This window comes from Oxyura jamaicensis, chromosome 2, assembly GCF_011077185.1.
Source record: "Oxyura jamaicensis isolate SHBP4307 breed ruddy duck chromosome 2, BPBGC_Ojam_1.0, whole genome shotgun sequence".
Lineage (NCBI taxonomy): Eukaryota > Metazoa > Chordata > Aves > Anseriformes > Anatidae > Oxyura > Oxyura jamaicensis.
In genome coordinates, this window is record NC_048894.1 from 144705771 (window position 1) to 144722729 (window position 16959).

The 16959-nt window shown below is 40.4% G+C and overlaps 1 protein-coding gene across 2 annotated transcripts in view; it reads right to left on the reverse strand.

Moving 5' to 3' along the window:
• Window positions 1-16959, reverse strand: part of SAMD12 (sterile alpha motif domain containing 12) — a 166937-nt gene that overhangs the window by 82625 nt on the left and 67353 nt on the right. For both annotated transcript variants that reach the window (XM_035317357.1, XM_035317358.1), the window contains one exon: window positions 979-1119. In XM_035317357.1, coding sequence (XP_035173248.1) covers window positions 979-1119 — 141 coding nt within the window. The remainder of the gene's footprint in view (window positions 1-978; window positions 1120-16959) is intronic.

A 16959-nucleotide genomic window follows, 5' to 3' on the forward strand; every position in this document is an offset into this window, starting at 1 on the left:
TTTCAAATAAAATGCAGCTTCCTCAACTAATCAGAGAGTTTTTCCCCAAACACAGTGAGAAAGGCTTAATCGGGAACATAATGTCATGTGTGAAGGACGTTTTGTTAAAAATATACTGCATGTACTGAAGAACTCTATTTTTTTCATACGATGTGACATATTACAGGCACTGAACCAAAACGCCACAGAAGTGTGCAGTTTATGCTATCTCACTGGACTACCAAACAAGGTTTAGCATTGAGAAAGTACTGCAGATATGTATCAGAAGATGGATAAATGTTACTTTATGCTGTTACCACAATGACTGCTTTTCTTCTGTGTTACCACAGCTGTTAAAAACCCTAATAGAAAACTAATAATGCAAGTCATTATAAAACATCTTAACCTCATTTTGAAAATATGTACAAGCTTTTTTGTTACTCCTGCTTGCCTGTCTCCTAATCAAGATCTCCATATTGAGCCCAGTTTTCCTTTTTCTTAGCAGCATAAATTAGAAGCAACTCTATTCAAGTCAATAAAATTACTCCAACATGAAAAAGGAATCAGCCATCTGCAAAAAGCTGAGTCTAACAGGTAATTTTCCACTGACAGCTCTTACCATAAAACAGGTTACAGAGATGACTCTTTTATCTCACACTGAAAATAAACAATTAATGCAAAATGTACAGCGTCTATAAAGACAGCATGTTCTCTACTTGTTCCCTTGTATGTAATTATTTTCATGTTAGTAAGCAGACATTTAAGTAAGACCACCATCAGTGGTAGATTGAGCCTACTCATCATGCAAAACAAGCAACTGAACATCTCTGTTTGTGCATTATTTTACCTTCTGTTCCCAGCTTGGAAAGCATGTGGAATCTATGAGGCATTTTCACGCATCATTTCTTGCTGCAGAATGTCAAGTCACCTTTTATTCCCTCAGGCAAACTTCTCCTACCTGATCTCAAGGGCTGCCCACACCAAAATTATTTTTCATACCTTGTGTAAGCAGCTGGAGGTTTCGGACTTCTTCTCTCACCTTCAGCTGAAGGACTTGCTGCAGAATGTGCTGTCGCAGGCTTTCCTGGGCAATACCCATTCGTTCAAGCTTTTTGTCAGTAAGTCTCAGCAAAGCACGGCCTGGATGAAAAAGTCAGAAAGAAAAATCACACAAGGATTTCTGTTAATGTAATATTCTCACTCTGACAGGCTAATTTCCTACAGCAAAAACTCCCAGCCCTGAAATACTTCAGTCTGAGATAGCACAGTCTCCTCAGTTAGGTACTGTTTTACTGTCAGAGATCTATGTCCCACTCTCCCCTTTTCTCTTGACTTTATATATTGTTTTGATACTTTGTGAGCCATTTGGACATGGAAAATAGGTACCTGGTGCCATTTTAGATGACCAATTGCTGTACCTGAGTGCCAGCTGGTTTCCCCCAGAAGTCTACAATTGGCCCAGGTGTCTAAATAGGCCCTCACCTATTATCAAGCATGTAAATTACTGTCATGAAACCACCAGTGAAAGTGAAATTTGACCAATTTAATCAATTTTTAGATATGCTGAGGATGAACATTGTTGCAATTCAGACATGTTTATAGTGTAATAGCAACACCTCTCAGGAGAGCCCTATACTTGGAGATCCAGCCTTCCGAATCCTGCTAAGCAGTAACCTACAACAGCAAAACAGGGAAAAAAAAGAGCCAGAGACTTCCCTTATATACCCTCATGCACAATCATTTGTATCTAAGTCATTCCTGAAAAAGCTGTTTGCCCAGCTATAAAGATTGTCCTATTACAGTCTTTGCAGGCTTTGAACTCTCTGTTCATGACTTATCTTCTCCATTAGGGTAATGTTGCACCACGGTCCCATGCAGATTGTAGATGTTAAAAACAATCCCCACTCCCCACATTCTGCTAGAAGAACTCTGACTCCATCTTTTGGGCATCTTCACACCATGAGCAAACAGGAGGAAGGCGGCACACTGGCAGAGCCAACAACTAGAGTAGTTGGACCAAGTAGAGAACCGAAGCATCAAGCAGAGCTTTGTATTAGGAAAAACAAACAAACAAACACCACCAAACCTTACTCTTTTTCACCTTCACCAGTGCTGTGAGCTAGTACAGGGAGGATTGTCCTGTGGCCCTCTACTGCCCCTTATTTCCCAATGTCTGTGTTTGCCTGGCCACAGGTGCCATGGCTCACAGTGGCAAACCACGCTGGAGCTACATCGATACCACCTTGGAAAATGGCACGACGCTTGGTTCAATGTTTTTAAACAGACTGAACTTCTTACTTCCTCTAGTTCTAACGGCAAGCACTTTTAATTATTAAAAATCCCTTCTTGGATTTCTCAGGCTTTATTCTGAAAGCAGAAGAGGATAGTGAAGAACAAGTTACTCTCTCCACAACACAGCAGTCTCTGTGCTGCCATTAGTGGGGCTTTTGGATGAATGGTGCAATTTAGCTCATCATAAAGCATTACTCAACACAGCAAGATAAGGTCCTTATTCAATCTCTTTCTTTACAAAACAGCAATATGGGTACAGAATTCTTATGATTATTTTAATTAAAGAATTTGAGATAAATTAACCACCAATAATTCAAGGGGACACAAAATTTGCCCCAAACCAAGTAGTTAGCAGCATCCCCTTCACTAACTGCTACATTTCACTCATAAAAAGTTCTGTGAAGTGGTTGGTGGGATCTTGATATGATGTAAATGTAATGTAAAGTGCTGGGATATTATTATTAACAATGCAAGATCTTATTGATCAAATGAAAAATGACAGGGTTCATTCATTTCCTGCCCTTCCATGTCTCTCAAGCTATCAGTACCATGGAGGATGACCTTTTGATTAGGAAAACTTTATTTGAAATCATAAACAAGAAGAATTCTACGGGTTAATGTAATAACAAACTATGGAAATTAGTTCCTTGCAGATCAATGCCAGCTGTCCAATTCCCTTGGTGATAGAGATAGTAATAATGACTTCAATTTTTATGTCGCCTTATCACACTAAAACATCTTAAAGCAATTTACAAAGGATGTACAGCAGCCTAACAGTATGGTCTGTAACGTCAATCTAGCAACTGAAAGCAAACAAAAAAATAAACAAACCATCGGTTTAAAGAGTGCCACCATCCATGTCATCTTAGGGCAGGGAGTCAGCAACAGTAATATGAAAGAACAGACACAGGCTACGCATCTCATCCAGTGTCCTCCACCTCTTTTTGGCCATGGATATAGTCACCACTCTTTACTTCCTCGGGGCACCTCTTTATTCCATATTCAGGTCAGTTTTCTACCCCAGTCGCTGACTTTGGAAGTTGAGTGTGCACAACACAGAGACATCTCTTTTCAACTCCTGGCATGCCAGTTTCTCTGTGGCTTTGGCTCAAAGCACAATGCCATCAGAAAAAAATGTCTTTGACTCATACTATTTGCAGCAGCTTTTACAAGCTGCCTTAAATTAACTCTTTCCTGCACCAAATGCAACGTGACCTGTTGAGGCAGTGATGAGGCAAGAAGGTAAACATCCATAGGCAGAAGGTGGCATTTCTAGAATGCAGAAAGTGACCTGAACTAAGACAATCCAGTCATCCCCATGATATCTTTCTTCCCTCTCAATATTCAAATCAACAAAATTCAAGTCAGATCTGGAATAACTTTGAAAAGATAAAGCTAATGACTGGAGTCACCAAAGCCAATTAGTTACTAAGTTCCTAAATTAGTTACTAAGGTCCTAATAATCAACTAATGATTTCAGATGCTTCACTATACTGCTTCCTGTACTGTACATACCTGAAAAGTGCTATGGACTCTGTAAGGGTTACTGAACACTGAGCTTAGATGTCCAGAGAGGTTGTGGAGTCTCCATTTTTTGGAAATACTAAAAACTTGATTAACAAGGTCCTGAGCGATTGGCTCTAGTTGGCCTTGCTTTGAGCACGGGGACAGGACTAGATGATTGCCAGAGGTGTCCTCCAAACTCAGCTATTCTGTGCTGCTCTGGCTCAACCTTCATGAAGGATCGCAAGATTAAGATCCATTTTCATTGAAAAAGAGAAGATTAATGAAGAAAATTAATAAGCATATACAAAAGATGGTCATTTTGGCAAGCATCAGGAATAAAAGAGACAGCTATGCAGAAACCATTGGGGCTAGATTTTTAATTCTCAGAGCATGTTGGACAGAATATATTATCAAGAGCAGAACACGTAACAAGCATAAGGTTTTCAAAGAGCGTACACTGATCTCTGCTAGGACTCAAGTAAGGAACTTTACTTACATCTCAGGAAAACTTCCCAAAAATAAAGAATGGTTGCTACCTCTTTAAAGGCTGTTTTATTTACATGTAGAAGTAGCAGCTCTCAGAAGTATCTTGGCCAACAGAACAATAAAGATTGTAGTCACAAACACGTAGGCCTTGGCTCAAGTTATTTGCACGGCAGGGAACCAAATACTTAAAAAAAAAAAAACAAAAACAAAAACAAAAACAAAAACAAAACAAAACAAAACCCTCAGTATCTCTATGCATCTTTTAGCACCTAAAACCCAGCCCTCACGTACTCAGGCAGGAACAGCCATGGAACGTTCTGAGACACCCCGAGGGCAGACAGAATATAAAATACTTTCCAGCTTAATAATGGATTGATGGCCTAATTTCTTCTAATATGACTTAGCTGTTGCAGATCTCATCTGATCAAGCTGGGATTAGATGAAAATTTAAATGGAGGGAGAAACATTGCATGCCACAGAACATTAATATGAGTATAAGCATTGGTCCAATGAAGTTGGCATTGGCCCTAGAGCAAGGAATGTGGCGCGGTTGGCTGTACCTAATCAAAAATGCTCATACCTCCCCTCACGGGTATAGCCTACTGCTCCTCTTCTGAGCCTGTGAAGCTGACAGTTCACAGATACCTAGAGGGAGACCATGCTAGAAGCCCTGAAAGTGTACTTGTAAAGGAGGTGAATGCTTAAGGAAGAAAGGATTTATTAAGTATAGAAAGAACTGAAGAAATGCAGGAAAGCCAGAGCAAATAGTAGGAGGTTGATCTCACACAAAACCTTGAAGAGAACTATGGCTAATTTAAAGTTGGTAAGATAATGAACCAAGGGTGGGAACAAACACTGTGTGTGAAACACCAAGAAAGGTGATCTTGTCTTCTGAGTACAACCTGATAGGCATACACGAATACCAAGACAAAATATTCAGTTTATTTACCATGGAGCACAGAATCTGAGACAGAAAGAACAGGACAGAGAACACAACGACATTAAAAAATGCCCTACTGCCAGACCAGCAGTTCATCCAGCTTTATATTCAGAGATGTATTTAGGGAGAGCTACTGAAAGGGTTATTTTCTGAAGTCACTCCACTTGAACTGTGCCTGTTACACTAGAGATACTGGAGAGCACATCATTTTTAGCACCTACATCTTGTCCTGATGTCCATAAATTTGTCTTCTTAAACCTGCTGATACTGTCAGCTTCTGCGGCCTCCTGGGATAGCAAATTCCAGAAGCTCACTGCCCATTTTTGCCTGTTTTATATTGATTTCTCACTAACTGCTTCAGGTGTTCCCTAGCTCTTGCATTGCAGTATTTGGTGAACAATTCCACAATCAGCTTATCTGTTGCCTTCAAGATTTGTAAACCTCCATCATTTGCCTTTTGATCATATTTCTGGATGACAAACTTAGAAAAACAGGAACACAGAATTCATTAAACCACTAAATTATCCAAGCTGAAAACTTAAAAAAAATATTTCCATCTAGAAAGACCATTTTAAATTCTTGTTGAAATGATTCTATATTCTTACTTAATTGATATTAACTTGCCTCTCTGGTTTTTGTATAGAACAATTTCAGACATACTGCTTTTGTATTTATCTCTTTAGTTCCATTAACATATTCATAATTCTAGTTCACTGCTTTTTTTCTACTTGAAATAGTCTGATCACAGCTTTCCTTTTGTTTATACAGGCTGATGTTTGCTTCTCTTCACTTCAGTGCTTGAAAACAAGCCTCCTAGGACTCACCAGGTAAGAAATTTCCGTGACAGAGATAGAGACATTAATATTATTGTTCGGGTGCTGGTGAGACAGAAGTATAAAATCCTCATCACACGCTCAGGAAGGAGGAATTCAGACAAGAACAGGCAGAGAGAGGCTATGACTTTATAGTGAGGAATGGTGCAATTATTTCATGTGAGGATGCTAGATAAATGTAAAGGCCACCTACAGAATGAAAACAGCCTCACAATGGTAGTGGAGAGAGATGAGTACCAGAGAAAGAGAAGAATTATTAAACAGAGCTAAGAATTATTAAAAAACAGAGAAGAATTAAAAAAGAGAAGAATTATTTAACAGAGCTAAGAAATATTAAAAAGAGCTAAGTTAAAAAGAGGACAGATGGATATGAACACAATCGAGGAAGCTGGGTTCAGGAAACTTTTGTAAAAGAAGTAGTACAAACCGGCAATCATGCATGTTTTCAGAACAAACTTGATACAATGTAATGATGTTCATGATAACCCATCAGATCTCATACAGTCCTAGATTTTCTGCTTTCCATATAAGAATTTAAGAGCATATCTCTTTCTCATGCCAGTCTCATCACTAGTCAACCAGACACATCAGTCACTTCACCATCAATGCCCTGGGGCAAATCTACAGCTTTACCTGCCAAAGCAGTTAGATCTGGCTCATCTTACTCATTATTTAGCCCTGAGATCAGTACAGGCTGTTGGTAAACGGCAGTTGCATTGCCTCTTTCTTTGCCCCACTTCAACTTTCTAGCATCTCGCTAATGAGGCAAGACTCAGTTGTCAGACTTAGCACTGCGGCAAACACTTCATCGACACCTACTAGCAGAGTGGCAAATGCCAGCATAGGCAAAGGACAACTTTCTCCCAAAATTGCTATTGGTAGCTGCCTGGTGCTTCTAATATGATGAACACTTCTCAGCTGGGGACCCACTTAGACAGGAAATATAAGGAATACTGGTACGGAAATAAAGCAAAGGGAAGAATAGTTTCAAATGATATGGAACAGAAGGAGCAAAGGAGACTCTTCAACCTTGACAAATATAAGATCTCCAGCTAAGGAAGTTCTCTAACATCCATGCCAGTATTCTTGTGCTTTCTCATCCTGTTAGCAAATGCAGAAAAAACTCCATGGAGCAGAAGGAATTATTTTCTGGTAAGTCATAGGAAAGAGAGAGGCTCACATCTCCAGCATTCCTCCAGTGGAAGAGCAGGAAAGCACAGGAAGACATTTTAGATTTGCTCATGTATCAAATTAGCTTTGGACTCGCCTTTATTTGTTAATATCATCATACATGAATAAGATGACTTTCTGGCTCTTTATCACTCATTATTTGCTGGATCTGGATGAGGCCAGCTCTACAGTAAACTTTATGAAAGCAAACACTGTCATAACTAGTCAATTAATGTCTGATTAATCTCAAAAAAGCAGCTATGTAAACAAAGGCGCTTTCTGAATATTATCTGCATCCTTTGTTTTCACATCATCTCTGTTTACAGTTCTGAAAAGAGGAAGAGAGGACTATTGTTACTGCTGCCATTAAGTCTACCATCAAACCAGTTTATTTCCATAAAAGCCCTCTCAAGCTGCAGTTCTCTTGCACCTTTCTGCCCTTTTCTGCATTTCTGAGCTACAAGCATGAACAGGATATGGATGAAAAATAACATAGCTATATTTTCAAATACAAAAATAGCAGCAGCCAAGACATTACTTTGTTTCTAAATTTCTCTGTTTCTGACAAACTTATTTAGCAGTCTGTAATAAATCTGTGAAGCTATTTAACTCAGATTTCTTATTGTGGCCTAACTTCCTCTCACATTAGCATTGCCTTCCCAGTTCCCTCCATGTTCCATCCAATAATGCTGTTTCTTTCTATTCTGAGCTAGTCGTGTGAGCTACGTACCTTCTGGTCCCCAAGGTTCTCTGAAAATGAGCCACCTTAGAATTACTGAATCATAGAATCATTAAGGCTGGAGAAGACCTGCAAGATCATCTGGTCCAACCATCCCCTGACCGCCAATGTCACCCACTAAACTATGTCCCTAAGCACCACATTCAACCTTTCCTTGAACACCTCTTGAATTAAGAGAGCATGGGTCATGGATATTAATTTTAGGGACTTAACTTTAGGGATATTAATTTCAGAATAAAAACTTCTTCAAGTCAGTACTATACTCTTGCTCTCTCCTTGGTAGACACTTCAGCCAGCCAGGCATCCCAAAATAGTCCAGGTATCTTGAAAAGTCATTGTAAAGACAAAATTCCCTCTACAGAAATAGGAGTCTCCCGACTCCCACAACCTTCCATAAAAAATATAATATAAATAAGTAAAAGAAATTCCTGCTCCCTGACTCATCCACACATCTTCAAGAAACTATTTTAATCATGTACTACCTAGTGGGGAGCATCACACATCCGTATATAGAACAGCCTTAGTTATTACATGTTGAATGAATTGCCTTAGTTTGTAAAGAATTACAAAAATATTCCAAAATAACTTTATTGGAGGAAAATAATGATTCTATATAGAGAAAGGAAGGGGTTAATGAGAAATTGTGCATCGTGATTACTGGAAGTGGTTCAGTAAGTCATTTACTGTACTGATGGGAACTATATTGATTCCTTACAAGTCTTGGGTAAAAGACTGTTAGACTGACCTGTTTTTCAGTTGTACGTATTTGGGACCTGATGATTTTAATAGGAGGGAATAGTAATTACTTGAATTCCCCTCTGAAATATAAATTCAGGCACAAATCATATTACACCACTTTGCAAATGTAATGTAAAATGTGAGACAATCATTTTTAGTACTCGCAGGAAGGACCCGATAGGACCCACAAAGTAAATTAAGGATAAATGTAAACCTTTAGCAGGCAGTCTATAAATCCACATTGCTTGTTATATATACATTTGCCAATCTGCTTCCTGGCCATACAAAATAATATATTATCTACAGCTATATATAAAGATGTAAAGACATGTAATAATGCACTTCATATTTTTGCACATCATATTTTTAAGAAACACAATCCAGGACTATTGTTTGCTGGTATCAGTGTGGTAAATTTATGGTCCCCCTATACAAATAAACAACCTCAAGGTCTTTTTTGTTTGTGATGGAGTGAATCTGTCAACACCTTTGATTTTGTCTACCATCAGCAGGACATGCAGTTCTTCCATTCCTTGTTAATCTAATGTTGCTCAGTGTGCAACCCATTATGCATTAGATATCCCATTTCTTTATTAATTGCAAAAAATCACATTAGATCATGCCCACTGGCAAAACTCATGTTAATTTATTCAGGAGTAAACACACATTCGTATATTATAATGCACAGTTTCTACACAGAGCAGATTATGAAAGGGCAAGCCAATTTGGGAAGCATTAGAATTGACTGAAGTCTTTACAGCAAACTCAAGCAAGAGGCTTTCCTGTAAGTCCTAACGGTGGACCTTACAAAAATCATTTTTCTTCCAGAAGAATGATAATTTAATACCACAAGAAAAATAATGACACACACACACAAAACAACGGTTATTCCTGAGGTGCCCAACCGAACTGGAATTGGGAAATTCTTGAAAGCACACAGAAGACTGTCTCACCTTTTGGCATTTCTAAAGCAAAAGTGGTTCTGCAGTTCTGCCTAGAAATAAACTGGTGCATGCATCCAGCAAAGGGGTCAAGCCCCACAGTACACACATGAATTCAGAAAAGCTGCCATTTAATTAAGTGAGGAAGAACACCTGCTCCCATCACATGCAGATATACCACTGAGCTCTCTGAACTGCACTATAGTGGGAAACGCTAATGTGGCTGAAGACTGGGCTCTGGGAGCATGCTTCCACAATCCAAGGGACAGAAATCGTCAGTAAATATTGTTGCTTGCTCTAATTTGCTAGTGATCAGTCCACCCAATAACTCAAAGATGCTAGGCTGCAAAATACACACCAAACTCACAATTCTTCAGTATGCAGCATATGGAAGGACAAGGAAAGACAACCCATTTCTGTGCAGTATCTTCAGTATCTTTCAGTATCTTTTTTGGGTCATGGCTTGGTGGGCAGTCGTGGGAACCATCTCACCCCTTCTGTGCTGCTAAAGAGAGCCTGCCCTGCCTCTTTCTGATTACTCTGCCACACAGCTTTCAGGCAGAAATCTAAACACTGGAAAATGTTTAATTCATTTGCTGAGTTTCTTACAATGCCAAACTTGTGGGAAGCCAGGAGGACCTACATAATGTGACCAGACAGCTTACTGTACTGCAAAAAGAAAGCTGTTGGTCATCATGAGTTCCAGCAGACCAGAATTTAAGAACTTAGATTTTCTAGTAATACTTTCCAATCATTTTTGTTTTTAAAAAAGAGTAAAATTAAAATTTTATTAAATATTAAAATAAACTTTCATAATCCCAATGCTGAGGAACATAAAGTATTGCTACGTTTCCTGATCTGTATCCCTAGCTCTCCTCTGTTCCACGCTGTTATCACCAAGCAGCTTTCAGTGGTGCTTTCTTCCATGCCTGTTCTGGCTTTCTCCTCCATTTTTTAAATAAAAAATGAAATTGAAAAAGGTTTTGTGTTAATATTCATGATGTTAATAATTAATGTTAATAAAAATGGAAAATTAAAAGCAGCATGCTCATAGGTTAAGCACTGTAGACTGCTTCAACTCTCCTAACCTGAAGAATCAGGCACATCCCCCCCACTGCACTACCAGGTCTCTGTGTAGGCTTCCGACAAGAAGCCTGGCACCTCCCAAGCTGCGTGCACCACCTTTCGTGGACCCCTAATTTATAGTTGACCATTTTATAACCTCCAGGAGAGTACAATTTTCTTATTGTATGAGTCACCTCTAGTCAATTATGTACACAGCCTTGCAGGTACAGATACTAATCTCTTGCTGCGTTGCTGGTTCAGTAGCATGATAAACTTTGTAGAGCTCCTTTGCATTTCTTCCAGCTTTTATTATTGTAGCTGTGAGGTCAATCGGGACATAAGGATTTTATTCTGCTGGCCTATTCCTTCTATTTAGTACTTGACCTACAGAAGACTGTGGGACCACATTAATTTTGGATCAGAAATAAAGCAGATACCTGAGCAATGATTTATTCTATCTAATCTGTAAGAAACTGGGTCCTATGAGTCCAGCCCTTATTTTTGGAAATTCTCCTTCCTATATATACCCCGTGACTCAGAAAGGCATTCCACCATGCATACAGAAACAGGACCAAACCCAACAATTATTGTAATGATAATGGTAATAATAATACACTAAGGTACAGGAAGGCTACCAAAGGCTGCAGCCTGATATTGCAGTCCAAAGGGAACATGCAGCCCAGAGCCAGGCTTCAGGTGTCGTGATCCTTTGGAAAAATAAAAGCTAATTTTCCCTGCAAGGGACAGAAAGATGACGTGAGGTGTGACATTTTAAATAAAAAATACTAGAGGTAGGAGCAATGGAGCTCTCTGGAAAGGAGGGGGATGCCTCATGCCCTAACACCTGGGGAACATGCTGAACCCCAGCGCTACTCCAAGACAGGGCCCCCAGGCCCCCTGAGGAAAGGAGGCCTTGCCAGGAACACACTTGGGGAGCTGTATGCGAGACCCAAGGGACAAAACCTCTCGGCTGCTGTACACCAAGCAGGAAGGCCGCCTGAGTGTCACTGCCAGCTCCCAGACCCTTTCCAAGACCAGACCCTGAAGTCCAGGCCTCTGTGGCTGTTACAGAAGCAGGTACTCCTGCCCACCAGCAAAACCATCGGCTGCTGGGCAGGCCGAGAACTTGGAGGCAGGGTATGAAATCCCTCAGGCTGAGGAGGAAGCCACACATATTTCTCCTTGTTCCTGGACGAGTGCTTCGGTTCCACAAAGCCCATCCTCCTCCCTCACCAGGAGCAGCGAGCACAACTGTGCGCTGCCTGGAGGCTGGTCCTGGGCCAGGCACACCAACTGAGCGTGCTTTTTCAGTGAGCTTATGCACCCAAAGACCTGCTTTCTGAGTCACCACCAGCTGTAAATATGAGCGAGGTGCTCTTCTGCTCAGACCCAGACGATTTTAGACACGCGTAAAAACGCAGCTCCAGGCACCAAGGTAAATTTACAGCTAAAATGAAAAAGGGAAACACGATATTCAGGTGTCTCCAGGCTTTTCATCAGCCACACAAGCTTGGGACTGTTTCGGATAACGATTTGGGATTTTTTATTTTTTATCTTTTCAGTCTAGAGCATCTCACCTAGGTCCTGTGTTCAATGCCAAAGCCCAAAGCTGGCTCTGTGCCTGTCACCAACTAGCTGGCTGCTCTGTAGCTGATGTCTAGAAAGGCTTGGGAGCAAATCAAGAATGTGACACTGCTTTCCCCAAAATCTGTCTCCCAAAACTTCTCATTTAGGGACTAATTAGCATTAACAGAGTTGGCCTTATTTGAGCATCAGCTGAGCCTAAGGTCAGTGGATGGCTTCCAGTAATTTTAGCCTTACTTAGAGCTGCTTGTGAACGGAACCTCACCGACTACTTTAAAATGACAGGATAATTCTCCCATCTCCAAGGTGATTTAATCCAGCAGGATGGGGCAAAACAAAAAGCAAGTGCTGCAAGGTAAACCTAAACTAATTAAAACGTGAAAACAGGCAGAAGAGTTCAGTAATGAAGCTAATGCACAATAAGATGTAAACTAGCAGTGAAATGGGTGAATCTCAACTCCTTTCAGTCTGCAAATGAAGCCTTTGGAAGAGACAATTCAGAGGAGCTTAGGTTATTGCAGTCTGTACAGGTTGCAGTACTGGAGGGCTGTTTACCTCTGTGTGAAATCCAGCAGTCCAAAAGGCCTTAGAAAAAAGTGTGGGACAGAGTAAGGGGAAGAAAAAGAAATGTATATAAACCAAACAAGTACTAGTCAACTCCCAAAACTCTTTTTTTTTTCTTTTTAAAATTTATATTATATTGTTTTTCTGATCATTTCAGTTGGCTTTCTTTCTACTATAAATTAAATTCTTCTCTTTTAGAGACAGCTTTCATTGCTTCAGATCAGCAAACATTAAAGCACTGCATTATGTACGAATCTTCAGTTGCACTTTGTTTTTAATAAAGGAGTATATGGAGAGGAAACATTTGAAGATACAACATGATCTACCTTCAAGACTTTTTTAAAAGAGGCAGGCACTGAGTTCAACAAACACTGATCAAACAGCAAAATCAGATTAGAGAAAAAGAAACTGCAACTAGTGGATGTACTAAAGCCCATATGAACCATTTGCAAAGAAAAATTTATATAGAGGAATAAAATTGGAAACTATCAGCACAGAAGATTCCAATAATAATATTGAAGACTAGCTACCTAAGCAATCTATGTCTAAGTACCCAAGCAAAAGAACAGATGACTGTTTAAGCAGTGTTTTTACTTAGAGAATATGCATTAGGTATCAGTGACAAGACACTGGTTAAATCTACGGCCAGAGACTGTCCTGGCTGAAAGAATGACTATTCTGACAAGTTCAATGAGGATACATCCACTCACAGCAGAGCTCAGATACAAATATAGAAAACCTTTTTTTTTTTTTTGCTGTTTTACACATACACAGAGAACAAAAGAAATACATTTTCAGCCTGGCAAAATTTTCCTAGACTGTAAGAGTCTAGAGTGTATTTTCTGAGTAATAACACTGAGCCACAAATTAAACCCTTAGTCAAGTACAAAATTGGAGTGCCAGGAGTTGGACTTGATGATCCTTACGGGTCCCTTCCAACTCGGGATATTCTATGATTCTATGAATTGCTTATTTATCTTCATCTCCACTCATTAGCTTGCGCTCAGGCTTCAGTACAAAAGCCAAATCATTTTAGGGTAAGCTTGAAAACTAGTTTTGGTTATGTACAAAACAATTTCTTGTTTATACATGATAAATTAACATTTAGGCTCAAGACTCTTTCCTGGGTTGGAGACACATGCCCATGAAACTCTAGCAAGTATCAATATTCCCACAGCAAGATCTGAAGAGCAGCAACAGAAACCTAAGAAGCAACAACAGGTACAAAGAAATGATTTACTTCATTTTCCAGCGTATAATTAAAATTCTAAAGCAAACGTCCATATCTGTAAATACTCTTTGCTCAATTCACTTTTATTTTCTCTTCAATGTTCTCCTTAGAGTCCTCTTCACAATACACTTTATGTTCTGTTTTCCTCACCGGTGTTTTTCTGTTTGCTTCCCACTGGAACATGTTATTTTCCACAGTTTTCTCAGACTGCAAAGCTTCCCTGGTTAAGGAATATGCTGTGTACCATGGACTGGCCACGTGAGCACTGACAGCGTGAAATCCTGTCAATACCCCAAAAGTAAATCAGCTGGATGGTAAGCAGGATCACAGCTGTCTATAGATTGAAGTATCAGCTACAAATCCTTCAGCACAGTTGCTTGAGAAGCTGATCTAAATCAAGTTATTTCTAGCCTGCTCCCAAGCAATTTTATGATGACCTTGAAGATGGGCAGGCCAAGATCCTGTCTGCAACATAGAGCCATGGGCACTCCCTTTTTTATCCTCACGCCCTTGTATCTGCTCAGCAACCAGGTTCTACTTAAATGATATGGAGGAGATCACATAGTTCCATTTACAGTGTTGTAGAAAACCTTTTTTTGTTATTAAACTAACAGGAAAAGGACCTGGGGTCCTGGTGGACACCAAGTGGAACATGAGCTATCAGTGTTGCAGCAAAGAAGGCCAATGCTCTCCTGGGCTGGATGAAGCAGAACACTGCAATCAAGAGAGGTGATTCATCCCTCTGCTCAGCCCTGTGAGGCCACCTCTGGAGTGCTGTGTCCAGTGCTGGGCTCCCCAGTACGAGAGAGAGATGGACATATTGGAGCAAGTCCAGCAAAGAGCCATGAAAACGATTATGGACTTGAGCATCTGTTGTACATAGAAAGGCTGAGAGAGCTGGGAGAAGGCTCTGGGGGAGCTTTTCAATGCGTATAAATACCTGACGGGGGAAATAAAAAGACAGTGGGTGCAACTCAAGCACAGGAAGTTCCATTTAAATGTAAGAAAGAACTTTTTATGGTGAATGGGGCTGAACACTAGAACAGGTGTCTGGAAAAGCTGCAGAGTTTCCATTCTTGGAGCCAGTCAAACTGGTACAGACCTGGGCAAGCTGCTCTGGTTGAACCTACTTTGAGCTGGGAGGGTGAGCAAAAATGACCTCCAGAATTGCCTTCCAGCCTCAGTGACTCTCTGATTTTACAGAGGAGCACTGAAAACCCAGTTGTCTGAATTTCAGCAGAGTTAGCAAGGTCACAATTAGCAGCAACCGAACACAAGATTCTTACATAATTTGTATATCAATATATTCGATTGAAATGTGCAAACTATGGAGATAGGTGAAAAAATACCTTTGTAGTTGGAACGTTACTCAAAATTGTTTGTATACTAGCATACGTGACCTACAGTATCCCTCAGTAGGAACACATTCAGACATCGGATTTCTATAAAGGAAACACTACAACTAGCAAGGTTACAGATGCAGAAGGATGAGGGCTATTAAGCATGTAAAACAGGGCTTTTTTTTCAGCCCATTCACCTAATGTTACACACACTGAAAACCAGGGCACAGCTGGTTCCCAGAATCTGCATCCCAGTAAATTAACCAGTGCCACAGTTGTCCAGGCACTGGAACTCAGTCATTTTCATTATCATATTGCTCCAGGGGTTCCTGGTATGATTTGGCCTGGGCCAATTAACGCTTTCCCAGAAACTCCCAGATATGGTTCAGGAAGAAGCACAAATTAGGGGCTATTCTCCACAGACAGTGTGAACACAGCCATCCTGCTCTGAAGAGCAAAAGCCCGTAGCAGCCTGGGCGTGAGCCATTCCACACCAATTAGCCTTGGTGCCAGGAGATGTTTGTGGAAATGCCACTGACATCAACACAGCAGTATTACAGAGCCATCAGTTCTGTCGGTAAAACCCAACCAGCTCTACTAACACAGCAAAATATAAGCTGGCTTCTAAGAACTCAGGGGTCCAGAGGTGAGACGATAATATTTCCTCCCTTGGGAGTCCTGGCATGTCCACTGGCACAACTCAGCAGTTGGAAGGGATTTCCTCCACTACTTCTTATCTGTACTATTTAATTATACAGTTCTCTCAACAGTGAAAATGAGAAAAAGCAACAGAAAAGAGACATTTGGGCGTGCTTTTACTGATTACAGTGGTTTTATTTAGATTTAATTCTGCTAGAGTATTTCATTTCCAAGCATCTGAAGGATCCTGTCTGTTTTCAGGCCTGTCTCAACTCTTACGTATCCAACAAGAGAGAGATATTCCAATATTTTCAAACACTGAAAATGAGGTGTAAGTTATTGGGATGCTCTGTTTGAAGAAAGCAACACAGTTCTTCTGGGAACACTGTTTTTGTGAAGCCCTGTAAGAGATAATGTGTGAAAGCACCCAAACAACAGCATCTCAAGTCCAGTTCTGGACTACTTCTGAAGGGCAACATGCTGCATATCATCACATTGCTCAAGTCAGGAAGGCTATCATGGATTTTCAGGTGCATATTCTGCCTGCTTCATAGGAAGCACTAATTACAGCTGTAGGGTATGTCTGTGCCAGCTCGCTCACCTGCATTTCTTGGGCATACCTTTAATGTGTTCTGCAACCCTGACCTCTGCAAGCCGCTGTTGCTTCGGAAGCCCTTTCAGGTCACAGCAAAAAATGCTAATGAATACTGGTCTCCTCCCACCTGCAAGAACAGTAAGACCACTGGCCCAGCCTCCATAGGAACAGCTTTAAAGCAGCTGAGAAAAAAAAGAAGAGTGTCAACAGTGGGATACTTCTAAAGGTAGTTTACAGGTTTTGATCTTGACGTAACCACAGTAATTAGTAGGATAAGATATCACTCCGGGCTCAGTATAAACACCACGTGATAAAAG